The following is a 27,947-nucleotide window of genomic DNA, read 5'->3' as shown; positions in this document are numbered from 1 at the left end:
CTAGACGGATTTGCGACATAGTGCCGTGACCAGGATTCTGTCGTTAAATATACGTTTTAGAGAGAAACACAGCGCAACTGAAAATTTGATCGTCCGTCTGCTTACTACACATCAGAAAATCACCGGAGACAATCCGCCTCAAACTCCAGGCGCTACAAACGAACTTCAACAAAGAATGGCAGACCGTTGAAGACATCATCAGGAAAGAAACGCCATCGTCCGACGATAGAACAGAGGTAGAGGTGAGACTGCATGAAATGCGCAATAATCATGATCATACTAGTCGGACACTAAACGACCAGCCGGGGAATCATCACTTGAAGATAGATGCCGCCGATGAGTAAACCGCGTAGGTCGCCAAAATCAGCACTAGAAGGATGAGCGAAGAGAGAATTAAATTGTTAAAGATTAAAAATTGGTCATATTTAAATTGAAAGAGTGCAATGAGAATGACGTCCTCGACATGCCACATTTTCCGGTTTTGAGGCAGAGTTCCACAATTCCTCAACGAATCGTTATCGACGTGAGTAGCCGAAATCCTTCCTTGAATTCTTGATCAGGAATCTCGCCGAGCTGTTAATACTGTTTCGAGTTCGGCGGATAGCCGGATTACTGCCGATATAGCCGAGGCTTTCTTGAATATCAAGCTCGTTGAACCTGACAGAAAATTCGTTGGATTTCTCTGGTATCGGGATAATGATGTAAATAAGGACTTTGTGCCGTATTGTTGTAATACCGTGACCTTCGGAAATACATCCAGTCCGTTCGCTTCGGCTGCCATCTTAGAGAAACATCATTCTTAAGCCGGGCTCAGATCGACCTTACGATGCGACTCAACTGACTGTCGGCGACTATCGTAGATTGCACTCAGTTCGAATTCAGCGATAATCGCCGATCAGTTGCTATCAGTCGTAACGACTGGACGTGCGGCGCGCTCACGTCTACACCCGATACACCGCCGAGTGGTGGGCTTATAGTCGTCAGTTACAGTAAGAATGGGTCAGTTATAGTGGGAATAGGTCAGTCACAGTAAGAATGGGTCGGTTTAAGTAAGAGTGGGTCGGTTTAAGTAAGAATGGGTCAGTTAGGAAGTAGGAATGGGCCAGTAACAGTAATCATAATGCAGTTACAGTACGAATGGGTCAGTTATAGTAGGAAGTATGAATGGGTCAGTTACAGTACGAATGGGTCAGTTATAGTAGGAAGTAGGAATGGGTCAGTTACAGTACGAATGGGTCAGTTATAGTAGGAAGTATGAATGGGTCAGTTACAGTACGAATGGGTCAGTTATAGTAGGAAGTAGGAACGGGTCAGTTACAGTAAGAATTGGATCAGTCGCGGTAAGAATAGGTCAATTTAGTTGTACAGAAGTTTGCCTCGGCTATACTACGCAGCTTTATTGGAATCGAATTCGGGCTTTGAGAAATTACTAAAATCTACAGGATACAATTAAGTTGGCGAAACTACAACTGGCAAACACTATACGTCGTACACGAACTAAAAACATCATGTAGCGACAGATGTGAACTCATTCGATAGGTTGTCGATAGTGAAACACTCCAAACACTTAACAAGTCTCACACACTCCGACGAATATTTCACAAGTCTTACACACTTCAGACGCTACTGCAAATGACTTATACACTTCATGTACATAAAATCAATGATATCTGTCTATGTTCCAGCACGTAATTTACGGTCATCTAATCAATTTTTACTTGATGTACTTCGTTTTAGAACTAAGCGCTATGGTTTACGTTCTTTGACTTGCTCTGCGCCAGTTTTATGGAATGCTTTACCTATCCACATCAGATCTGCCAAATCACTACAATGTTTTGAAACTCATCTTAAAACTGAACTTTTCACCAGACATTTTAACTAAATGCTTCTAATGCATGTTTTAAACGTTTTGTAAGATGTTTTTAGCTTAATGTTTTTTATTTGTAAAGCGCTTTAGAGCCATTTTTGGATTAAGGCGCTATATAAATTGTATAATAATAATAATGATAGCTGCAAAGCAGCGATAACGGGTTTTCTGGATGCATGTGATCGAAAGGAAAAATTAATTACCGGGTATTCGATGGAAAAAATAAAATGAGATGATTTGGATATTATCAGAGCAATCCTCTTTTTGGTTGAATGGTCTAACCCCAGTATAGTCCCCCGTGATTTGGAAATTCTCGGAGCCCTCCTTTAATTTACTTACTAAATGACGTCACAAACTGTTATTTCGCCGGTGCTTGTTGTCTAACAATTCAATTCAATTCTTTATTTACAGTATCCTAAATAATAAGTAATTTTAAGTTTCAAATAGGATGGAAAGTACATTCAGACAATCTGTTGGTTCAGAGAGACCGTTATTACAGTATCAATTTATACATTTCGTTTCGAAGCTGTCAGTTGCCGAATCTGAATGAAGATGAATTTTATTTGACGAAATCGGCGGAAAATATATAATAATAATAATAATCAACAGAATTTCAAGAGGGTTTTCGACGAAAGTCAGAAAACCCTAATGATTATAATAATTCATACGACTTCACACTCTATAAACGCTGCACTAGCGCGACCAACAGGTGTCTTGAAGTCTAAATCATCAGTGAATGCAACATTTGTAAATATCGTATATGCGTATTGTGTGGCACCTACGTTGGGCCCATTTTACCCAATGCATCCTCCTTCGACAGGGATTCAAACCTGATGGCGTCGCTTTACTTTGGTCACAGTGGTACGTATAGCCCTGCAAAAAAAATGTGCGGAGAAACCCAACCCCCTTAACCCACAATTAACCCGCGATTAACATCAACCGCTTTCTTCGCTCCCGGCAGGTGTGGCAGGTCTGTAAGGGACACCCAATCAAAAAATCAAACGAAATTTACCAACCAAATACATAACAGGGACAATCCCTATTTTAAGATCAAAAAAAGTTTCATATTTGAAAATATCCCGCCAGGTATGTCAAACTATTTATATTTTAACGAAGCATACAATGTCAGATTGATGGCGCATTGCTAGCCTATAATACCCCTTGCATTGGTTTTTTGGTCAAAATGCCTGATTCTCCTGCGTTTACTACCGCTAGATGGCGAGTGTGTCGTGTTAGTGATATGAGTAACCGGGACTGACTAGTAGTCGTTTTTGTGTACATTTTCTACCGTTAGATGGCGAACGCATCGAGTCGTTTTTGTTTAGTACGCATGATCGAATTTATTTAGTACCTTATAGTCTGTAATATATACTGCCGCTGGGAAAAGCTACTGCCAAATTTCTCAGCTGGAAATTGCTGGCTGGGACCAGGTACGTGAAAAGTGCCGCTGAAGTCATTTTCACGTAGCTGGAAAAACCTACCAGTGGCACATATACAAAGCAAACCTACACTGAAATTTTCTGATAATCACTATTTTCCAAGTTTCACATTTTTCACACCAAAATTTATTTTTTAAAAGAAATTTTCATATTCTTAAACATTTTTCACACGCATCTCATCCCTGTCGGCATACTATCCCCGACACGTCGTTTTCGGGACAACAAGACCCGCGTAGTAGCTGTCAATCCCCACAGGCGATCGTAAGGCGTACAAGTTTCCTCGAGGTTCGACTGCCGAAAGAAAATCAGTAAGAAAAGAAAAGAAAAGCTGATATTAAGATAAATAAGATGAATATCTATTTCACACACACTCAATCCGCCTCAAACAGTGCTTTCTATACAAAGAAGAAACTTTTTATATATATATATATATATATATATATTGAAAGTTAAACATAAAATGATATAAACTGTGGTAAATATAGACTTTTGACACTCAGTAAAAATTATAGTCACATTTGAGTCATGGAACACGCTTTATATACAGTTGTGGGTTATATTAGACTCTGGAGTCTTTAAACTAAGACTTCACCCGATTCCACAGTTGTGAGTTACATTCTGGAATCTCCTTAAAGATATCGGTGTATGACCTGATTTCACGTCCTGGATTGAGTTCCACGATTCGGAGCTGAATTTGACCAGGTTCTGTGACTCTGAGAGACATAAATAACTCGTAATTTCGTTGCATTGTTTTGTGCTGAACATATATATAGTAAATTTAGTGAATATTGCTCTGATATAACAGTGGGGACCTCTTTCATTCATGAAGATTCACCCAATTCCTGAAAAAGTGACGCAGGACACAATATAAGACCAGTTTAAACCCTTTCAGTGCGTCTACACTGTAGTGCGATGTATGAACCAGTGATGGACTTTATTAGTACGCCGCACTGCAGTGTATGATATAATTGGTAGTTAGTTTTTATCTATGATGAAATATGCCGCACCTGTCAAAACACGGTTATATATCAGTAACTAGCGATATGCTGGGGTGCATAGATGCATAGATGTGTAAGTTTTTTCTTCAAAATTTCAAAAAAATTCTCAAAAATTTTCTAATTATCTCCAGCACTTTAAGGGTATCAGTCAGAACTGAAAGGGTTAAGCCTTTGTCTGTTCTACATTATAAGCAATCTTATGTTGTAATAATGAATTTATCTCTATTTCAGAACTCGAATTTAGTATCTCTGAAAAAACAATATTTTGTACCCTGGGCCCAGTTGCGCATTCGCGACGTAAGTCCACGTGGGGTGTTTATAGTGTCGTTAGACTGGTTTTAGATCTTGGCCATGGTCGTGCAACTGGCCCCTGACCCGTAGAATATGTGATATGGTCTAAGCCCATCACAGTCCTATATATAATATATGTACACATATGAAATCTGTGATCTCCTGGCGTCTCAGAACTTTCTATCTCTCTCTCTCTTGATAGAGAGTTAAAATGAGAATATTTTAGAATAACCATTTTTCAAGCTGTAAAAAATCCGACAATTTCATTCGCCAATTTGTCGAGAAAGCTATGAATTTTTGTACGAAATTAAACATGATTTTTTAAACTGTTTGAACAATATGAATATCTTACATAATTAATCATTCTCTAAGAACAAATCTAAAATCAATCCATGAAAATCTGAAATTGCTCAAGAATTCTAGCTGAACACCATCATCCGAGACACATTCATAAAAGATACCCGTTGGCATAAATCCCACTTTACGTCATCAAATCAACTTCAAGCGAAAATTGAACTACAGGACCCGGTTTCATAGACTGGGTATCAAATTTATCCCTAGGGTTAAATACTCAACCTGGGTGACAACCACCATAGTAACAATGAGAAACCATGGATATAACTGACAAATTTCAAAATGTTCCCAGAGACTATTTTTCTTCCATAACTATGAAACCGAGCCCTGATCGTGATTTATTAAATTAGTGATTTATTATTCATGAAACCCTACCCAGATGAAGATGGCTGCCTCCATAAAAATCACCCTTTTCGAAAAGGAGGCTCTACAAATCGGAAAACAAGCAGGTAATTCCAATACATCATTGGTGGACATCACGAAGAGGCAGCCATCTTTACCACAGGTCTACTATATTAATCATCTTAAATCATACATTTAATCAACTATTCGTCTAATAATCATTTTGCCATTAATTATAAAAATCAGTAAATCTAATTTACAAATACCCGGTAATTCATAAGAGGTGCTGCTATGAATGCATGGAACACAGATTAATAGAAAAATTCCGTTCGAATTCACACACACTCAACACAGATCATTTTTTCGAAAACATTTTTTCCAGACGTTTTTTCTATCTGCGTCAAAAATTCGTTTTTCATATAAAAAAAAGAACACACTATGTCAATATATCATCTATCAGCTGCTGTCGCACACTTTCAGTCGAAATTTTTTTTACATTTTTCATTAAAATCCGAGCGGGTGTTGCTGCACGACGCCGCCGTTCTCCACAACGTCCTTGGAAATCAGCGCCAGTTTCTCGAAGTTGCGTTTGTACATGCCGCTCGTGAGAATTCCCAGATTCGACTTCACTCGAATTCTCGCCTGCAATTTAGAGAGAAAATATCGCAATAGAATCAGAGCTTTATGGGTGGAACACGAAAACAGTTTCACAGTTGGAACTGGATTCAGAACTGTGGAACTGAGTCCAGTAACTGTATTCAGTAACTGTGGAAATGTGTTCAGTTACTGTAAAGCTGGATTCAGAAGTGTGGAACTGAGTCCAGTAATTGTGGAACTAAGCCAAGTTACTGTGGATCTGGGTTCAGCAAATGGAGAACTGGATTCAGCACTGTGGAACCGAGTCCAGTAACTGTGGACCTGAGTCCAGTAACTGTGGTGGAACTGTATTCAGTAACAGTGGAACAGAGTCCAGTAACTGTGGAAGTGGATCCAGTAACTGCGGAACTGGGTTCAGGAACTGTGGAACTGGGTTCAGAACTGTGGAACAGGGTCAGGTTGAATTATTTGAACCATATTCACATGAATCAACTCAAAACCCGAGGAAACTGTCTTCACGTGCTACGTACCTCGTCGCAGAAAACGTTAGCGATATTCGCCTCGTGTTGAGCGGTCGTTTGATTCTGCGTCAGAGATCGAGACGAACGCGAGATCACGGCGACCATCGCGTAAATATCAATAGCAGCGTCGGCTAGACGATTTAACAGGAACTGTTGTTCTGTAAACGACATATAAGAATAATAAAATATTAATTATTTTGTCTACAATTGCTGTGTGGCAAGCGCGGAAAGTCAAACATTGCAAATATACAAAATCAGGTCGGAGGAACTTCAAAGATTTTCAATTGGTTACTTATGTAAAACATTATTCCGACCATTGACTGTAAATCAGGTCAAAATTCCACAGTAACGTAAAAAACTTGACTTTTTTGTGTTAAGATCAGTTAGTTACTGTTGGATAATTTTGACTTTTTTGTGTTAAGAGCAGTTAAGTAAAAATTAGAATCCGATGCTAAAAACATTGAGTCGTATTTCAGCCGTGAATTGTAGAACTGGCGCCTGGATCAAAGAAATTTCCTATCAATCCATCAATTTCGAAGCTTTCTGAAAATCTCTCAATGCTGCTTGTTCATTGTGAGTTTGTCACTCCTCCGACTCTTACGGCAAACTTACCGACGATTTTCTTGTTGTATTTGATGAGCAGATTCTCCACGGAAGATCCGAAGTCTTCGACGCATTTCGTGCATTGGTCGGCAGACGTGTAGAGAGTGGGATGTACGAATTCTCGTAACGACGGTCCACTTCCCATTCCCAACATTCTACAATTACATATACAGGTTCCATTCCTTCATTCCGAATAATCTTCAATATTTGAGCAATTTCGATAAATTTGAATCAATTCTTGATGATGTCTGAGCAAGGCAGCCATCTTATCTGGAGGGGACTGTAGATCAAACTTCGGTTATGTCATAGGGGGATTTACGAAGGCTGCCATCTTTCCAAAAAGAGTCTATAGGGTCTTGGTCAATTTGATGATGTCATAGGGTGATTTATAGAGGCAGCCATCGTCTCTTGAAGGGCCCATACATGAAAGTTTTCTACAGGGACATTTTTTGTCCCTGCGCAAATTTAGAATCACAAGCATGATGACAATTATGATGTCATAGGGGGATTTATGGTGTTTGCCATCTATTCATTCATCGATGATGTCATTGAGGGATTTATGCAGTCGGCCATCTTCTCTGGAAGTAGTCTACGGATGACTCCACTGATAGGATGGTGTCGTAGGGGGATTTACGGGGGCTCTGTAGACCTATCTCTATCCATAAGTACCTTTTAGTGCGAGTGGCCCCTTCAGAAATGATCAGACCGAGATTCGCTGCTGGATTATTGAACGCTTTCTGCAGTTCCTTCAAATGCCCACCAGCATACTGGAAAATTTAATTAAAAAAGAAAAAAAAAACATTGTTTTACTCCTTCAGTCTTACAAAACTCCCACTTTTACTGATTTTCATTATTCTTATATCGTCAATTCATAAGAATTCTTGCAAGAAATTGTTTTTCGATTCTATTTCGAGTCACAAAGATAATTTATCAGTAAAATCTGTTTAGCTTTTTTTCTAAAGGAGCTGTTTGTCGCGCAGTAAACGAAGAAATTCGCGGTTGAATCAAAAATACTGAGCAGAATTCCGACTTTACGCATGACCATCATTTCATCCCCCGATAGACCGTGATGTAATCCGAACTTCGATGAGAAGTAATGTACCATACGGTCCATGGATGCGGGAATTTCACAGATAAAGAACAAAAGAACAATTATAAGAACCACTTTTAATATTTTGAGTTCGGTAGATTTTTCAACGGGCGCCGCCGCGTCCGCGTGAAATTGTTTCTTTCGATTTAGTTTTCGAAATATCATAATTCCGAACAAAGTTAGATTAATCATGGTTAGAACAATAAAAGGCGCAAGAACAGTCATGGTCATATAGATATTGTTAACATAGTCGTTTCCATAATCAAAGCCATAAGTGAAAGGTGTTCGAATTGTTTTCGCTCCAAAAGCTCCCATAGTGAATAAATGTTCAAAACAGCGTTGCGTGGTCCTTCCTGGTAACGTCAGTGGAAAATAATATGGCCAGAAACAAAGGGCAGAAGAAAATGCATTTAAAACCGATAGAAAAATGATTTGTTTTTTGTTCCAGAATCGTCTGAAATACAGCGGACTCGCGACGACCAGAAGTCTTTCAAAATTTATTGTGACTACGGCCCAATTTTTTGCCATTTGAAACGTATGAAACAGCGGTAGAACCCAAATAATGATTTCGTGTCCAAAATACCAGTCGTCGTAACTGCCGAGAAATTCGGTGGATTGAAAATATAAGATAATGAGTATTCGAAATGGATAAAGTAGGAACACTGAAAATACGAACAGTAAATCAAACCAGGCGAGAATGATTATAGTTCGATAAATGTCGCGACCGATCTTTCTGAATACTACAATAGAAACGGAGTTGAGAATCATTCCGAAAACTGAAGCCGGAAAATATCCGTACAAGTAAATACTATAGCTGAAAACGTAATCCCATCTAGCGGGTGGATACACGTCCGGACAGGCATTAAGTATAGTCGTAGTGATTGTGGTAGAATTCATGTTGAAGCGCATAGACTCATCAGTGACTCTATGCAGTAACACACACACCTCTCTCTCTCTCTGTCTCTGACTCCCTTGTCTCACCCTCTCATCAAAAACTACTCCACGCGAAATTTTTACTATTTTCACCGGATGGATATAAACTATATACTTATATACATCTAGCATTGGAAAATTCAGATTTGACGAAGATGAATCTCTGTATGTCGTATACTAAGTCAACCGAGCTCTACGACCAGACACATTCAGGACTGTTAGCAGACGACTTTCTACAAGACAATACAGTCTCATTCAGTTCATTGTGTATCATCGATCCAGAAATTAAGCGGCTTTTTTTCATGAAATCCACAACACTTCAGTTGGAAAAACCGACAAACTCCTGGGTTAACCTAGACTTTATGAACAGTCCATAAAAAATTCAATGTATCCATTTTAACCCTTTCAGCGCTGACTGATCAATAGCCTATAGTGCTGGAGATAATTTGAAAATTTTGAAAAATTCCACCCTAGTGTGTTGAATAACAGGAATACCACTAGAGCGCGTCAACACCGCTATAGTGTTTGTCGATTTGTAGCTTTTTTTGGACAAAATTACTATCCCGTGTAAACTACGGGTGCTATTAGCCTAGAACTGCAAACTTTTCGATTCCATCGCCCTTGCATTTATAGTAGTAAGAACATTTCAAATTGTATAGATATTGAGTGGTATTTGATCTATGCATGATAGCGATCCCTTAATTGGGATCTCAGTTATTGAGATAATTTCTGAAGGTGATTGAAACCCGACTCTAACTGTGGCTCACGATATAAATCAGTTATAAATATGGTTTATCAAAGAAGATTCTGTTTATGCAGGAAAACAGAAACAGAAAAGATCCCCATATTCTCATCCTCACTAATATATACAAAAGTGGTTCCCTAATGTAAACAAACAGGTCACACGGCTATAATTCTTATCCTGGGTTATGATTGGTCAGAGCTGGTCACCTGGTATGCAAATTAGCCACATGCTTAATCTGGTTTACATCTGACTGGTTTCTATCATGTAGTTTTACTTCTGACTGGTTTCTATCAAGCAGTTTTACTTCTGACTGGTTTCTATCAATCACTACTTGTGACTGGTTTCTATCAAACAGTTTTACTTGTAACTGGTTTCTATCAAGCAGTTTTACTTGTGACTGGTTTCTATCAAACAGTTTTACTTCTGACTGGATTCTATCAAGCAGTTTTACTTGTGACTGGTTTTAATCAATCAGTTTTACTTCTGACTGGTTTCTATCAAACAGTTTTACTTCTGACTGGTTTCTATCAAACAGTTTTACTTCTGACTGGTTTCTATCAAGCAGTTTTACTTCTGACTGGTTTCTATCAAGCAGTTTTACTTCTGACTGGTTTCTATCAAGCAGTTTTACTTCTGACTGGTTTCTATCAAACAGTTTTTACTTCTGACTGGTTTTTATCAAGCAGTTTTACTTCTGACTGGTTTTTATCAAGCAGTTTTACTTCTGACTGGTTTCTATCAAACAGTTTTACTTGTGACTGGTTTCTATCAATCAGTTTTACTTCTGACTGGTTTCTATCAATCAGTTTTACTTCTGACTGGTTTCTATCAAGCAGTTTTACTTGCGACTGGTTTCTATCAAACAGTTTTACTTCTGACTGGTTTCTATCAAACAGTTTTACTTCTGACTGGTTTCTATCAAGCAGTTTTACTTGCGACTGGTTTCTATCAAACAGTTTTACTTCTGACTGGTTTCTATCAAGCAGTTTTACTTCTGACTGGTTTCTATCAAGCAGTTTTACTTCTGACTGGTTTCTATCAAACAGTTTTACTTCTGACTGGTTTCTATCAAGCAGTTTTACTTGTGACTGGTTTTTATCAAGCAGTTTTACTTCTGACTGGTTTTTATCAAGCAGTTTTACTTCTGACTGGTTTCTATCAAACAGTTTTACTTGTGACTGGTTTCTATCAATCAGTTTTACTTCTGACTGGTTTCTATCAATCAGTTTTACTTCTGACTGGTTTCTATCAAGCAGTTTTACTTGCGACTGGTTTCTATCAAACAGTTTTACTTCTGACTGGTTTCTATCAAACAGTTTTACTTCTGACTGGTTTCTATCAAGCAGTTTTACTTGTGACTGGTTTCTATCAAACAGTTTTACTTCTGACTGGTTTCTATCAAACAGTTTTACTTGTGACTGGTTTTTATCAAGCAGTTTTACTTGTGACTGGTTTCTATCAAACAGTTTTACTTCTGACTGGTTTCTATCAAACAGTTTTATTTGTGACTGGTTTCTATCAAGCAGTTTTACTTCTGACTGGTTTTTTAATCAAACGATCGATGATTCTGTTAATGTAGGAAAACTTACTTGTATCCCGGTGAGAGCCGTGAACAGACGTAAAATGTCGTTGGTTCCCTCGAAAATACGGAAGATTCTCAAATCCCTCATAACTCGCTCCAAACTGCAATCCTTGAAAATAGAAAAAAAGAAATACATGCAATTCAAGACCAGATTTAAGGGACTGGAAGAACATCAACAGGGTGGCGCCACCTTCTGGCAATTCACAAATCCGCTGAGTTTTCCTTGATTTTTCCATGTGATTATACAATTCCCCCTGAGTGAATCAGAGAAATTTCTAAGCTTAAAATGTTTACAATTCATGCATTTTTCATCGAATCACTTATTGATAAAGAAACACTTGAAATTTCAGGTTTTTGGTTTAAAAAAAATTTTTCCAGTCAAATTCTGTGATTTATTCTTGGCTTTTCTGATTCCCTGCGATTTCCAGGTTTTCTAGGTCAATGGTGGCACTGACCTAACGCTTAAACACCCGACAATTTTTACCTTCATGTAACCCATTCCACCGAGTACTTGAATAGCTTCGTCGGCGCAGAACCAAGCGGCTTCCTAGAAAACCAAACAGCAGACGACCACAGGTATTATAGCCTAATCACTAATTTCGTCAAAGATTTCCGAAATTCTTTAAAAATTCTTACTCACCGAAGCGTAGATTTTACTAATGGCGGCTTCGATTTGGAAATCGGTCGCGCCCAGATCCATGTTACCCGACAACATGTACGCCATTGACTAGAAAAAAAAAATTATATCAAATTTTTTTTTCACCGAATATAACGACATAGACGAGATTATTTCATTACTCTCCTGCATTTACGCAGAGGAAAAATCTTTTTGTTTTTCGAATATTTGCAAATCAAGAGAAAACATTTCAAAAACATTAACAAACTTATTTAGAATACGTACAAATACATGTACTATGCTGAATGAGGGATCTACGCATATATCCAAACCGTTTCTGATAAAAAAATTGCGATGGAAATTTGGAGTTTTTAATACCATGTCAAAGTTTCGAATGTGTTCAAATTGGGAATGTTTCGGCGAAGTTTAAGTGAATCGGGTTAGAATCAAGGTTAGAAAATCTATGCACAGGTACGAATACGAATATTTATTACACCCCATAACCATTTCCATGGTATATGGAGGAAAAACAGCGTTTACAATAATTACATAAACAGTAATAAAAGCTACAAAACTTAATTAACTAGTCTCACACTTATGTACATAATATACTATTTACTATTGTAGGTTTTAGGTTTTAGGTTTATTTATTTCGCTCTAACCAAACATTGGTACATAGAGGTTACAAGAATTTGTACAATAAAATTTATAATTTACAAAACTTAAAAACAAGAAAACAGAGATACACATAGAATAGAATAATAATAGAGATAACACATATGAATTTTCAGGTTTTTGGTTTAAAAAAAATTTTTTTATAATAGGTGTGTATAATAGGTGTAATAGGTGATCGGTAGCGCCACCTAGTGTATCATTACGTACCTCTGTAACGTAGTGTTTGAGAACCATGCGCGAGATTTTTTCCTGAATCGTGCCGAAGGAATCGATCTTCTGTCCGAATTGAACTCGCTGACTGGCGTGGTCAACCTGTATATATATAACAATAAACCGCCGTTTAATCCCCCTATGACATCATCGAATTGCCTACTAGTGATTTCAAACTAAAGACACTTCCAGAAATGATATCCCCCTATGACATCACCGCTGTTTAATCCCCCTATGACATCATCACATTGCCTCGTGATTTTAACTGGACACTTCCAGAAAAGATATCCCCCTATGACATCACCACTGTTTAATCCCCCTATGACATCATCATATATTGCCTCGTGATTTAAACTGGACAATTCCAGAAAAGATATCCCCCTATGACATCACCACTGTTTAATCCTTCTATGACATCACCAAATTCTGCCTAGCGATTTCAACTTGTTTTTCCCCCTATGACATCATCAAATAACCAATACACGATTTTAAACTATGGATATTTCTTGAAAATATGGCTGCCCTTTTAAATCTCCCTATGACATCATTATTTACCAATTAGTAATTTAAACTAAACACCTAGAAAAGATCATCTAGAAAAGATGGCAGCCTTAATGATGTCATAGGGGGATTCGTGAGATTTTAGAATATCGTAGCTTACCGCTGTTTTAATACAAGTTCTCATCGTACCGGAAAGAGCGCCGGCCATTCCAAACCTTCCGTTATTCAGAATATTCATCGCTACTTTAAAACCATTACCTTCACCTAGGATACAACATAAAAAACACAATTGAAACTCGGCATGTAACAGAACCCGGGGCCGCGTCACGCTAATATAGGACTCCGTCCCAGAGTTCTAGGTCCTGATTGACGAACCGTTCAGACAAGGTGCTGCCACTTTCTGCCCATTCAACAATTCCCAGAGTTTTTCCCTGATTTTTTTCATGTGATTACAAAAATTTCCCGCAGAGTAAATCAGAGAAATTTTGTCGTTTAAAATGTTTCAATTCGTTCATTTTTCAATGAATCATGTATGGTCAATCGCATTATCCAAATTCCTGGGCTCGATTTCATAGATGTGGAAGAAAAATAGTCCCTGGGAATATTTTGAAATTCGTCAGTTGTAACCATGGTTTCTCATTGTTACTACGGTGGTTGTTACACAGATTGACGATTTACCCCTAGGGAGTTTTTGAGGGTTTTTTTTTAAACAAACTTTCCCCGATTTTTTTCTTGTTTAGATGATTCCATCCAGGTTTTCCAGGTCAGTGTGGCCACCATCCAGCTTCAGAATACGATACATGACTTAAATATAATTTACCCGCTATGATATTTTCGACGGGAACTTTTGCATCTTCGAAATAGACTTCGGCCGTGTTTGAACACTTGATGCCCATCTTATTCTCAGGAGGACCGCTGAAAATAAAAATTAAGTTTTTTCACATTGAGATCCATGCTACCCCATCATCAACCCTTGTAGTCTAGTTTCTGGCCTTGCATTGTACTTGACGTGTCATCTGGTTTAGGCTTGGTTTTAAAGCCTGTGACCGGGTACAGCTGGTTGTCTTACAACGAGCCCCCCTCTCCCCGATCAAATTCCCATCAAAAATCTCCTACACCTACCTGGTCACTCCACCGAACCCGCGCTCAACAATGAAAGCCGTTACTTTGTCCTTAGTTTCGCCGGTTTTCGGATCTTTCATCGGTGTCTGAAAAACGTCGACGTATAAAATTCAAGACTTATCACAAGGTTCGGTATTCCTGAAGATGACTTTTAGAATGAAGTCGAAACATAGTGAACACTACCAGCTCTGGGAAACATTTTTGGACTTAAGTCATTGTGGTATTCTCTCCATATCAAGCCTTTTGTTGTCACAAAACGGATTGTGGTTTACTAATGGTGACCCTGGGTTCAGATTCGTTAAAAAGTTTAAGCTTTCAAAAACGGCGAAGTCATTGAAAACATCCACTAACTAAAAATAGCAGCTAGAAGCAAAGATTAAGAGTAACTCTTAATTCAAACTTCGAGTTGAACTTTTTTTCATAAAACTGGAACCTGGTGCCATTTAAATTTCTGTGTTTTTTTGTTACCTGAGCGAATACTGTGAATACTTCAGCGATTCCTCCGTTACTGATCCAGATTTTACTGCCGTTCAACACGTAATGTTTGCCGTCTTCCGACAGAACGGCTCTAGTACGGATCGACTGCAAAACAACAAAAAATACGGTGAAAATACTTCAGTCTTATCGAAATGGAGGAAAAAACAAATTTGTCACACAAAGCAGGGTCCAATCTAAGCACTTGTCCGATTGCCCGGGATAAGTATATTCTCACCAGGGCAAGTACCGGGGTAGTTTATCATTATTCCTTGTCCCCTGGGCTAGTGCAATTTTACGTCACAATGCTTTTTTCCAACCCGATACAACGGATGAGAGTGTCACCAATCGGACTGCCTGTGTAGGGCAAGTAGCTTTTGAAGGGGCAAGCTAAATTTCAGAAATGCTTGCCCCCCCCCCCCCCCCGGGCAAGTGGCTTTCATTCCTTAGATCGGACCCTGCAAAGAGTTCTTCTAGGAATCCATAACTCTCTAATACTTTTACCTTTAACCGAAAATTCCTTGATTCATGTTTAAGATAATCTCAAGGGTTCTCACGGATCAGGGTATGCAAATACCCAGACATTTCCCAGACAAAATACTCCCTGATCAGATCTTTAGTGGGAACTTGTCCAAGTTTCTTCCCTTATCGTGGTAAAAGAACCCTGATAAGAGATACCACGAGTTGAGTGGGTCTAAATACGGAGTTTCATTGCGTCTACACCGCAGTACGACGTACAAATCGTTGATGGACTTCACTAGTACACCGCAATGATTTTAGTAATTTTTTAGACTTTTTATCTCTATTGAAAGATGGCAGCGCCTGTCAAACGTAGTGAATGATACACTGCGCTGTGGTGTAGGACGCACTAAACCGGTACGTGCCTTTTATGCGCCGCACCGAGGTGGAATTCTTAAAAATTTCTAAATTATCTCCACCACTTTCCGGTATTGGTTAACCAGAATTGAAAGCAACGACCCCTGGCACAGTTATGTCAACTATGTTCTACATTTTAAATTCCATTTCAAATCACTTTCATAGACAATATTACAGCATTTTATTGTTCCAAGCAGATTGATAAAAATATATTGCCTTTATACACTTTATTAAGCATGGCAGCTTATTTCGAGTACTGATAGTATATATCCTAGACTCAAAATCTGGTGTCTCTTAATTATATTCATGAATTCAAATCCCTCCACAAAAATTCATGAATAACATAATCCACAGTTCGACGAAGCAGAGAGATTGTACTTTAAAAAATATTTTATTTAAAACTACACATATTCATATGAATTCAAAATTCTCAAGCCTTTCCCAAGTATTTAATGATTATTTTTTTCCAAATAGAAATGGGGCTTATACTGTCAAAACATGGGGAAATAAATTTTGCAGGGAACTCCGCATCAGTCATTCCTGGAAATAAGGAGTTTTCAAGTCGAAAATTTTCAGATTGAGGAAGCGTCTGCAGAATTCTCCTGAATCGGAACTATAGGCCTAGTGTGTTTATCTCAGTAAACTGTTAATTCAGTTGGTTTCGTAAGCAAATGATTATCCTTAACACAACCTAAACTCAGTTTCTAATTCAGTAACTGCCAAATGGGGTAAAAACAGATCCAAACTGTACCAATTTAAGTGTAGTTTACTGTACAACTACGAAATAGACAAAAATTTCTTATTGCCTATTTCTCAAACTTGAAGGAGTTTTTTTAAAAGATAAGATAAAAAGCCCACTATTTACAAATTAAAAGAAATCTAAAATCGAGAATTTATTATTTGAAACAATCTAAAATGTAAAAACACGACGTTTTGATCTCACAGTAGAGATCATTGTCGTTAATTTGTAAATAGTGGGCTTTTTATCTAATCATCTGTTCACCACGTTTGAGTGCGGTTATCGTACTATTGAAGGAGTTTTAATAACCTTCAAAAACATTTTCAGTTTAGAAGGAGTTTTAAAGGAATCAAGGAGTTGCAGGGAGGTCGCCGAAACCGAAATATTTTACTTTAAAAAATTTCATGAAAACTTACGCTAGCGTCTGAGCCGCTGCTCGGTTCCGTCAACGCGAACGCGGCGAACTGCTCACCGGTCGCTAGTTTCGGTAAATATTTCCGCTTTTGTTCGTCCGTTCCGAACAACAGAATTCCCTTGAATCCGATCGACTGTCAAAACAGAAAAAAAAAAAAAACGTGAATTTTCATGATAAAAAAGTTTCTTCAGTTTTAAAAAAAATTTGTTTTTCACATTTCGGGGAAAATTTGAGGTGTAGGTGTTACCTGATGCGCCCCAAGAGCGATCCCGATTCCGAGGTCGTGGGCCCCGACTATTTCGACCAGCCGAGCGTACTGAGTATTAGTCAAACCTAACCCATCTAATAAATGAAAACGAAATCAATATTTTATCCTTCTTTCGGGGATTTTTTCATGGATCAGATGCAACCTAATTCAAACTAAAACTGCGATCACCAAATTAAGAGAACCAATATTAAGTCTGAATAGGAGAAAAAGTCATTTCTTTTTCAATGTTTTAACAACTCCAGGAACAAATTATCACACGATTGGCTAAAATGGGACTTTATTTCAGTCAGAAATCAACTAAAATTTAGCTTTAATTAATCATAGATAGCGATTGCTGCGGAAACTTACTGAGTTCACATGGAAACAATTTCGCTAGTTTACTAGGAGTCAAAAGCGGTTTATTTTCAATGTTTTAACCATTCCCGGAAGTAATTGTCACGCGATCGGTTAAAATAAGACTTTATAGAAAGAAATTGCTACGGAAAACTTACTGAGTTCCTGAGGAACCTGCAGCCCAAACGCTCCCATCTCTTTCAGACCCTGCAACGTGTGCGCCTCAATTTCTGCAGCCGCGTCGTTCTTAGCCGGATCATTAACTTCCTGAAATAGAAATTGAATAAAAAAATAAAAAATAAAAATTAAAAATTTTTTTCATATTCAAAATTAAAATTCTAAATGGGATGTTTTTTAAGTAACTAATCAAACGCTTAAATCATTCGTTGTTTCTGAATAATAAATCTATTTGATCTTGCATAATGTTTAATTATCGTTATCACCAAACCTTATTATCTTTTCATTAATTCAGAGAATTAAAACTGCACTAAGGCCTACTCAAATTGTCTATAAAAATATAGGCCCATTAAGGTCTAGTCGGGCATGATAAAAATCTATTCTAAGAATCTCGCGCATTTTGTTCTAGTATTATCCGTCGAACGTGATTTAATAATGACTTATTAAGTTATTTAATCACAGGATAGTGTAAGTCCAAAGTCTTAAGTACAAGGACATCTTTACTAAGTAGAAATCTTTATAAAGCGATAAGTCCGAAAATCCGGACACCGACGATCGTGACTGACCTCGAAAAATTTCGCCACTGGGTCGACTAACATTTGAAGCATGTCCTTCTGTTCAGAATTCAACACTGAAAATTAGAGAAAAAAAAAACAAGTTATGAAAAGACAAATTTTAGGCGTTGCGAATTCACTCCTGGCATAAAACTAACTAGTATTATGTCCGTTATTTTTTTTTACTAAGTAGCTGAATTGACAGATATACGACAGATCATATGTCAGATATCGCGAATTTGTTGCACGACTGGAGTAGCGTATAATGATCTTACCACCCCAATACTCGATCCACCCACTAAGGCTAAACAAAAATGATACCTTGTTTCTCCGCAGCGACCGGGTCATTTTTGTAAAATATGATAAAATTTATAAACAGTTCATTTCTATGTCTGTTATGGTGAAATTGATCACGATTTAAAAAAAAGTAATGTATAGGGTAGATAGGCGGCCGGCCGGGTCAACATTTAAGCTCAGCAGAGCGGAGAAACAAGGTATCAATTTTTTTCGGCCTAACTGCAATGTTTAGTTTGAAGGTTAGCAAATTTTTGAAGAGCGCTTCGATCAGGAGAAAGGCCTACCCGGTATTGAGCTGGCCCGTCAGTTCCTAAACCTGATATGATAGGATATATGAGGCTAATTAGAGTTAAGATAATGTCATCTTCAATATATTTGACGCCCTGAACTCGGATGGTAAAAACCAACCTCTATGAAATCGAATCTAAGATCCCACTTGACTCGCAAGTCCAAAGAGGTCTTATTGTTAATATATTTCTAATCTGGACATAAATTGTTAGATTGGGCACAAAACTAACTTGGTGTTAAATCATGACCTGATCTGGCTTATCCTCCTGGCAGAGGTTAAGTTTGACTTAAACAATTCATTGATTTCCACTGCTTAAAATCAGATCTCCACAGAGAACAGTCGGAACAGGTTATTCTAATATCGAAGATAAGTTTATCTTCAATATTTGACCCTATACAACCCCTGTGAAATTGGATCAAGATCAAGACCAATGAGGAATTATTGTTATATTTCAATAATATAAACGTGTGATTAAATTGTTAGATTGGGCACAAAACTAAGTTGGTCTTAAGTCATGGCCTGATCTGGCTTTCCACAGAGAACTGACGGAACAGGTCTGATGCTACCGCTGTTACGATGCCTACCTTCCGGGAATGGAAAGATCTGATCCGTTTTCACTTGTCCGCGGAACAGATTCAGCGCGAATGATTTCGACTCCTGGAAAATCAACACACAGCAACATTGTATCGATATGAATAAGCAGATGGTGTTTTACATAATAGAAAAAATCTAACATATTGGATTTTCAATTTGAGCTTTTATTTTTACCTTAGGAGCATTGGGTTTCCTAGATTCTGTTTGTTTCTGTGGTTGAGGCGTTGTTGCAGCTGCCACGGCATAAAACCTTCAAAACAAACCCTGACATAATTACTTCTCTATTTCTATTCTGACCTAATCATAATTACCAGTCCAATTAGGCCTACTACTAATTAGTGTAATTAATTGGTATAATAGGTACGTCCTAATTAATCACACCCTATTTTGTCTTCGATTCTACCTGGAGACCGGTTAACTGATGTTAATGAAAGATGTTTGACGATTTAAAATTAGTCAACATTTCGGAGTAGATTTTCGTATTACGTAAGTATGCTTCGAACGATTTGGGCACAGACTACAAAATCTATCGCTTCAAGTCGCTCACGGACGAGATATTCGGGTTTATTTTACCTCTGAGCGGTTCTAATCGGCGCCGCTTTATTCCAGACGTGTTTCAAAGTCGAGATTCGGAACATTTTCGATGATAATTCGGGCGCAAACGGCGATTAACTGGTTGTATATGTCCGACTTGCGTAACTACGAGCGAGTGTGTGTGTGAGGGATGACCCAGTTACCTAATTAGATTATGACGTCACAGTTAGAGGCACGATTCGGGATTCCGGTCCGCGTCGAGTTCACCCTACAAAACGGGCGAAACCTATGAACCAGAATGTGACTAGCCGAAAAGACGCCAAACCGCATAGATTTTATCTTTTAATTCAGCTTTTCTAATAAAAAGATACTTTTTATTTGAAGATGTAAGCAATTTTAAACCTGAATAAATAAATACCTTCTAAATCATGCGATAATACCGTACAATGTTTGTGTTTGACAGAACAACGTTTCGGCAAATGATTTGGTAGTTCATTAGGCAGGTCTAGCAAGAGGGATTCCCTGCATAAGGCGGAATCCCAAACCTATCGCGTTCCGCCTCGCTATGACTCATGAATCTAATATGGCGGCCTCCAGTGAACGAATAGTTCAACTTGACAACATTGAAAGGGACATTGCTAACGCGCTGCAGTATGCAGGTACGTCTAAATCCACCATAGCTTACGTTAAACTTTCGAAATCCGTTGAACGGTTTAGAATTCAAAATTTGAATTTCATAAAGGCGTCAAAATCAACGATAAATTGTAAAATTTTGAGTGTAATGCCTCTTTCGTCGAACAGGGGGCAGCACCTCCTGGTGGATAACTTACCGGCTCTAAAATCATGGAAAATTAATTAAATTCATTCGGATAATAGAAATTTTTAGCAGAAAATGTATTTTTTTTAATACAATAAATCAAATTTTTTTTTGAATTTTTTTCAGGTCAAGCAATGACGGAAATGTCGAAGGACAAACCGAGTCAGAAAGGAGTCGAAAATCACACGCACAATTTCCTGAAAACGTTGGAAAGCGTCGAGAAAGGTCTAACGAATCAGATCAACTATCTTACGCAATTCTCAACTGGTAAATCTTCACCTAAATAGAGAAAATGTTTTTATCTTCTAGAATGCTTTCCACTTGGTAGCCATACCACTTGGTACCATATTGCCTGACCCGCTGAGGGTCTCTGGTCGTCACCCCGGAAACCTGGAAATCTCAGGGAATCAGCAAAAAAAAAAATCAGGGAAAACTCGGAATTTGACAAATTTTGCCAAAAATCTGAAAAACTCATTGAATTCAGGTCTTAGGCGTAGTTGTTATTTGATCGAATACATGGTTCATGAAAAATGAATAGATTGTAACATTTGAACCAAGAAATGTTTTCCATTCACCGCTGATTCACGGAGTTTGTAAAAGGGATTTAAGTTATCACCCCAAAACACCCCACTTTAACTTAGGTTCAGTGTTAAAAGGTGGTAAAATTTTGAAACACTGCAAGACAATTTGAAAATCGAATTAATAATGAAGTTTTCTCGAATTTGAAGGTCAGCCTCACGAGGGTTCGAGTTACGCGGCGCAAAAAGACCTGCAGATGGCGTTCCATCGTTTGGAACACGTTAAAAGTCGTCTGACCGAACTGGAACGGATAAAAAACGAACACGAACTGCTGCGTTTGAGACAACAGCAACAATCGCAACCGCAGCAACAACAGCAGCAGCAGCAGCAATTACAGCAACAATCGCAGCAGCAGCAATCCCAGCAGATAGGGGTTACAGCTCAGCAGACGGGTGTTTCATCTCAGCAGACGGTCGCCTCTCAACAACAACAACAACAACAACCAGCTCAAACTCTAGCTGGATTATTATAGCAGTGTCAGAATTACGTATACCTGTAAAATTCTCATATATGGAGTCGACTGCGGACTAAAAAACTATGAAATTTGTGTTCAGATGAAGTCATCGAATGACTCTCCATCTATTTTGCTACTGTGAATTAATGAACACGTCTCAACGCGATTGAGTCGACTCCGGACTGAAAAAACTATGAAATTTGTGTTCATCGAATGACTCTCCATCCATTTTGATCATATGTGGAATTAATGAACACGTCTCATTGCGATTGACCTGCGAGTTCTGTGGATGGTTGATGGAGTCGAATCTGGACTGAAAAATGGTCAAATTGGTGTTTAGTTGAAGTCCTCAAATGACTACCGCTTTACTGTGGAATTATTAAACGTATCCCATTGCGGATTGTTTGAGTCGAATCGAGACTGGAAAACATACAAATTTGTGTTCGAATATAGTCACCAGTTGACTCTGAAATGCCGTGTTGGTGAATTCTGGAACTGTTTTGTTTTTCGCATTTAGTCTCTAAAAAAGCTAGCAGTTCTGGAGAATCGTAAACTATCTTTCAAATGAGAAATGGATAATTTTTCCTGTTTGCGAAGCCGACCTCCGACAATGTGTGACTGTGTAAGTACTTTAAAGTGTTTAATTCTGGTATTTCTTACAAACAGTTATAATAAACCGAAGGATAAAGAATTCTTGAAATTCTCGTCGATGTGGATGGATTATTTTTAAAGCTGAAAAGCGCCACCTCTTGGAAGCGTGTTCTCCTCCGTGAAGGAAAAAAAGGACAGGACGATAAGGAGTTCTGGGTTAGAAATCGATTCTATTTTCAGTAAAATATTTGCGCGTTTTTAAACGCTGAATAAAAAGCCAACGTAATTTTGTAAGTCATACTTACATTTACAAAAGCTAAAATATATTTTTCATCTGAAATCATCGCGATATATTCACAGGAAATTTTCCGACATTTTTCCGACTTCTCCGCAGTTTTTAGGAATAATACACGAAAGTAATTTGTGATTTTTTTTTTTCGTATCATAGAAAATCTGTCGTTCAGCATTTTTTTTGAGCGAGTGCAAAATGCGGCGACTCGAACCAACTTTTCAGCAAATGTCTGGGGTCTGTAGTTCAAAAAAAGGAGTTGACAATGTAAAACTACATTGTTACCATGACAATATTCATTTAATCATCAACTTAAAAGTATATGATTTTATTAACCCTTTCAGGGCCGACTTATTCATACCCTTAAAAGTGCTGGAGATAATTTTGAATTTTTGAAAAATTCCATCTCAGTGCGTTGAATAACGGGCATATCGCTTTAGTGCGTCTACACCGCGGTGTGGTGTATCGTTAGTTACTAATATTTCACTTTGTTTGACAGGTGCTGCCATCTTTCAATAGAGATAAAGACAAATTACGTACTGACAAAATCCATACACCATGACATAGTGTACTACAGAAGTCCACTGATTTATACACCGCACTGCGGTGTAGAGACGTGTTGAGGGTTAATTCATAGTTATTGATAAGAAACGGAATTAATTAACGAATTAATTCGATGAGTTTCATCGCGTTGTCGCGAGCGCTTTCCAGAACGTGGGCGTAAACGAGGTGTCCGTGAAACGTCTGCTCGAATTCCGTCGAAACGACCTTGACACCGGCCGATTCTAACCGTCTGCCGTAGATCGAACCGTCGTCGCGGGTGATGCTGTACCGCGATGTCACGATAACGGCCGGCGGTAAGCCGTCGAGGTCGTCGCGCATGAGCGGAGCGACTCGCGGGTCAAGTACCGCCGCGCGTAAATCGGCGGCGACGATCGCATCGTTTTCGACCGGGTCGGTTAATCGTCGCGTAACGGGCGGACGGATCTGACCCGGCGTCGCATCGCCATGGTAATAATACACTAAATCCTGATAAGAATGCGGGGTATATTCGTGAATTCGCGGTTCGGGCGTGGTCGTCGATAATCCGCGATCGACGAGGTATCCATATTTTTCGCGATCCGCCGCGTCGACGTGGCGATTGCGCAATATTTCAGTGGCGTAAAACGGCGAGCGATCGACGTAGAACAGGAACCGGTGCGCGAGCGACCGCGACGACGCCAACAAATCGTAACGATCGTTCTCGACGTGCGACGCCAGTTCGAAATCGAAGAATTGCAGAACAGGGTCGATGAGAATCTGTTTCGTTAATCTCGGCGTGTCATCGTCGACGTTTCGTAACTCTTGCGCAATCACGGCGGCCATATTGGCTCCAACGTCATCTCCTACATCAAATACACAATTCAAGATTTCCTTATCAGACAATATTTGTTTCAAAATCTTTTGATGATGTCATAGGGGGATTGATGGAGGCAGTAATCCATTGTGGATGGGGCATTAGATCAATTTGATGATGTCATAGGGGGTTAGATGGTGGCAGCCATAATTCTGGATCGGGTGTTAGATCAATTTGTTAGATCAATTTGATGATGTCATAGGGGGAGTTCATGGAAGCAGCCATCTATTCGAGGAGAGGATCTCTTTGATAAACATAGTGATATGTCATAGGGGGAAGGCAGTCATTTATTCTCGAAGGGTATAGTCGATCCATTAGGCAATCTGATCTTTTCCAGAAGGATTGAATAATAGATAACTATGATGTCATAGGGGGGATTTATTGAGATATCTCACCGGCTATGATGATATCATCTCGTTTGATCCGATATTTATGGTCACCGTGATTCAGTAGATATTTCGTCACTTTCAAACATTCGTCGACCGGTTGCGGAAAATGTACCTCGGGTACGACGCTGTAACTGAAATACACAACGATGAAAACTGATTCATCCATCATCAAGCGTTTCTTTAAAACGTCCGTGCTGAAATAGTTGCTCGTAGTTGCTCGATGTCACCTACCTGATTGAGATGACTATTTTGTTCAGATGTTTGCACAACAAACTCGTCAATCGTCTGTGCGTTTCTGTTTTCAGAAAATGATTTACATTTGATGACCACCGCAGTGCGGTGTATTACGGGCATACCGCTTTATTGCATCTAAACCACAGCGCGGCGTATTATTAATACACTAGCAAGGTACAACGCGACTGGGTTTGACGTAAACCTAGGGGTTTCAGTGCAGAAAGTTCTAATTTGAAAATTTAGACAATTCCACCGTAGTGCGGTGTATTACAGGCATACCGCTTTATTGCATCTAAACCACAGCGCGGTGTATCATTAGTCACTACTATTGAACTAAAATAGACATTGCCAAAACAGATCGAGCTATGCCACCTGACGTCTTCTAAGGCAATGTTAATATAGACATTACTAAAACTGTCCGAGCTAGGCCATCGGATGTCCTTTCAATTAAAAACCAAGTTGAAATATTTCAATGTCATGTCTGACATGATTTTGAAATGACTGACCTGTACTCATGCTAGTCCAACCTCCGCCGTGAATGTACACAACTCCTGGTATCAACTCATCGCTATCTTCAACTTCTGTCGGCTTAAAAATCTTCACTTTGACACCTTCGATTGCGTCGTCGAACTCCTGAAAAAATTAACGAATTCGAATATGGCTTGTGATTTAACGTAGACCAGTGAGTCTTAACTTTAACATCTTAAGGACTTAAGATACATGTACTCACTATTACTCCCAGGTACGACTGGCCGATCGACAGCAGATAGTTGTACATACGCGCCGTAGACGTCGTGTAACATGCAAATCCGAAATAACATACAACACCGCCCTGTTGTTATAGATATAAAACTACCTAATCGTCCGTTTATAATAGGTTATCGATGGAAAGGGGTTAATCCTTACAGTGCTGCCTCATTTGTACCCGAAAGTGCTGGAGATAATTTGAAATTTTTAGAGTTTGGACTTGGAATCTTTATATCATTTATTCACTATAGTGTGTCTACGCCGTGGTGCAGTGTATTGTAGGTTACTCACATTTCGCACGTATTATGTTTGACAAGTGCTGCCATCTTTCAATGGAGAGAATAACTAATCGCGAATAAAACCAGTATACGGCAGTGCCGTGTACTTGCAAAGTGCATCACCGATTTATACACTGCACTTTGGTGTAGATGCACTGAAATTGGAAAGATCAGGTAATCTGGGTATTCGGGATTTATTTTTCCCTGCATGGAAACCGTGGTAACAACCGACAAATTTCAAAATATTTCCAGTGATTATTTTGTCCCCCCATCAATGAAGCCCCTAAATCTATGTGCCCTTAAAAGGGAAGGGAATTCATAATTTTGTTCGATCAATTCTTACCACAAGATTGATGATGTTACGAATCGTCAGTATTATTCGTATTTTCCACCGATCTTTCAGTCCGTCTGCCGGTAAATCGCGCGGGCAGCAGACGATAACCGCGGCAACCAACAACAATACAGACGGCAACAACAACAACGAATAAACGAAACCGAAAAATCCAGTTTGCTGCGAAAGAAATTACATTTTAAAATCTATGATGTCTTCGGGGCCTGTTTTGCGGATTTATTCCTTGACCCAGTTAGACTTGTTAGAAAATCATTGAACTGCTTAAATCTCTAAATAAGAAATCGGACTGCGCTTTAGTTTCACAATATCCACGCAGGACGTAGAGAAGTGAAGATATTCCGAGATCCGGGCCAAAGTAGTGTTTAAGAAGTTACACGTTGATTTACCTTTGATTCTGCCGTCAAATACCAGATCATCGAAATCATGAATACGCCGCTAACTACAATGGATTCTAGTTTAGACATCATTGCCGACTCTCGTCTGGTCTATTGTTGTAAGGGTTTGTGTCTGGTCGACCCTGGAAATATGTAGTCGTTCCATTCCACGATCCTATAGCTTATATACACAGCGTGTTCGTATAGAATACTGTATAAACTATTAACGTGATGATCACTCTCTAAAAACAGATGTAGTAATCTGCTGTGTGAACCCTTTACTCATTCACTCAGCCTGTTCCCTACATGATCCCCTCTCAGCCTGGACCCTTCATCCCCTCCTCAGCCTTGACCCTGCACCGTCCTCGGCCTGTACCCTGCACCTCCTCGGCCTGGACCCTGCACCCTCCTCAGCCTGGACCCTGCACCTTCCTCAGCCTGGACCCTTCACCCTCCTCAGCCTTGACCCTGCACCGTCCTCGGCCTGTACCCTGCACCTCCTCGGCCTGGACCCTTCACCCTTCTCAGCCTGGACCCTTCACCCTCCTCAGCCTTGACCCTGCACCGTCCTCGGCCTGTACCCTGCACCTCCTCGGCCTGGACACTGCACCTCCTCGGCCTGGACCCTTCACCATCCTCGGCCTTGACCCTGCACCGTCCTCGGCCTGTACCCTGCACCTCCTCGGCCTGGACACTGCACCTCCTCGGCCTGGACCCTTCACCATCCTCGGCCTGGACCGTACACCTCCCTGAAGCCTGGACACTGTACCCCTCTCAGCATGGACACTGTACCCCTGCTAGCCTGTTCCCCCGTCCTAGACCCTTCACCCCTTCAGCCTAGACCCTGCACTTTCCAAGCCTGGACACTGTACCCCTCTCAGCCTGAACCCTGCGCCTCGTCAGCCTGGCACTGTACCCTTCTCAGGTTTCAGTCTACAGGGCTGCAGGTTTCAGTCTACAGGGGTTCAGGTTTCAGTCTACAGGGGTTCAGGTTTCAGTCTACAGGGCTGCAGGTTTCAGTCTACAGAGCTGCAGGTTTCAGGCTGCAGGTTTCAGTCAACAGATTGATGCCCGCTGAATGAGTAGTTCACAGATATGTATTATTAAATCACTAACCTCTACAGATCACACGCTCTCCGTTCATATCACAACTGAATTCAATAGTTTTTTTTGTGGATATTGTGTAACCGTCTGCTGTGCGTAAAACTAGGTTATCATGTGCTTCAAACGAGAAATAGCGTAAATTTTTATACAATGTTTATTTGAATAGCGCATTACATTGATTGATATATAACAGGCTTTGGGTGTACTAGTGTTGTATGTACAGGGGGGGGGGGGTGTACTAGTGTTGTATGTACAGGGTGGGTGTACTAGTGTTGTATGTACAGGGGGGGGGGGGTGTACTAGTGTT

At 39.4% G+C, this 27,947-nt stretch overlaps 3 protein-coding genes across 5 annotated transcripts; 1 reads left to right on the top strand and 2 right to left on the bottom strand.

Annotated features, from left to right (window-relative positions):
* Nucleotides 1-3,764: 3,764 nt before the first annotated feature.
* On the bottom strand, nt 3,765-20,230 carry LOC141910691 (very long-chain specific acyl-CoA dehydrogenase, mitochondrial-like). Its single transcript, XM_074801418.1, has 19 exons — nt 20,076-20,230; nt 19,677-19,752; nt 19,493-19,565; nt 18,335-18,399; nt 17,750-17,858; nt 17,238-17,332; nt 16,992-17,123; nt 14,955-15,068; nt 14,487-14,572; nt 14,185-14,279; nt 13,525-13,628; nt 12,861-12,965; nt 12,003-12,089; nt 11,847-11,909; nt 11,370-11,471; nt 7,682-7,779; nt 7,022-7,167; nt 6,419-6,567; nt 3,765-5,933 (listed from the first exon to the last, which is right to left on the bottom strand). Exons 1-19 carry the CDS (start codon nt 20,138-20,140, stop codon nt 5,796-5,798), a joined length of 1,902 nt encoding a protein of 633 aa, XP_074657519.1. The 5' UTR covers nt 20,141-20,230; the 3' UTR covers nt 3,765-5,795.
* Nucleotides 20,231-20,611: 381 nt separating this feature from the next.
* On the top strand, nt 20,612-22,736 carry LOC141910695 (mediator of RNA polymerase II transcription subunit 11-like). The gene is made up of 3 exons (XM_074801423.1): nt 20,612-20,695; nt 20,980-21,120; nt 21,582-22,736. Exons 1-3 carry the CDS (start codon nt 20,620-20,622, stop codon nt 21,902-21,904), a joined length of 540 nt encoding a protein of 179 aa, XP_074657524.1. The 5' UTR covers nt 20,612-20,619; the 3' UTR covers nt 21,905-22,736.
* A 60-nt stretch (nt 22,737-22,796) lies between these two features.
* Nucleotides 22,797-27,746, bottom strand: LOC141910692 (arylacetamide deacetylase-like). 3 transcript variants are annotated; one of them, XM_074801420.1, is made up of 8 exons: nt 27,653-27,746; nt 26,549-26,679; nt 26,154-26,321; nt 25,516-25,617; nt 25,292-25,418; nt 24,783-24,846; nt 24,558-24,682; nt 22,797-24,151 (listed from the first exon to the last, which is right to left on the bottom strand). In XM_074801420.1, the coding sequence occupies exons 2-8, from the start codon at nt 26,627-26,629 to the stop codon at nt 23,427-23,429; spliced, it is 1,392 nt and encodes a 463-aa protein (XP_074657521.1). In that variant the 5' UTR covers nt 26,630-26,679; nt 27,653-27,746; the 3' UTR covers nt 22,797-23,426. The 3 variants fall into 3 exon arrangements, with proteins under 3 accessions (XP_074657521.1, XP_074657520.1, XP_074657522.1); XM_074801419.1 differs by having other exon boundaries at nt 26,549-26,778; nt 27,653-27,696; XM_074801421.1 differs by lacking the exon at nt 27,653-27,746 and adding an exon at nt 26,843-27,294 and having other exon boundaries at nt 26,549-26,717.
* Between the last annotated feature and the right edge of the window lie 201 nt (nt 27,747-27,947).

Source organism: Tubulanus polymorphus, chromosome 9 (assembly GCF_964204645.1).
Source record: "Tubulanus polymorphus chromosome 9, tnTubPoly1.2, whole genome shotgun sequence".
Lineage (NCBI taxonomy): Eukaryota > Metazoa > Nemertea > Palaeonemertea > Tubulaniformes > Tubulanidae > Tubulanus > Tubulanus polymorphus.
Note: the sequence above shows the minus strand (reverse complement) of the source record. Positions and strands in the feature narration are given on the sequence as shown.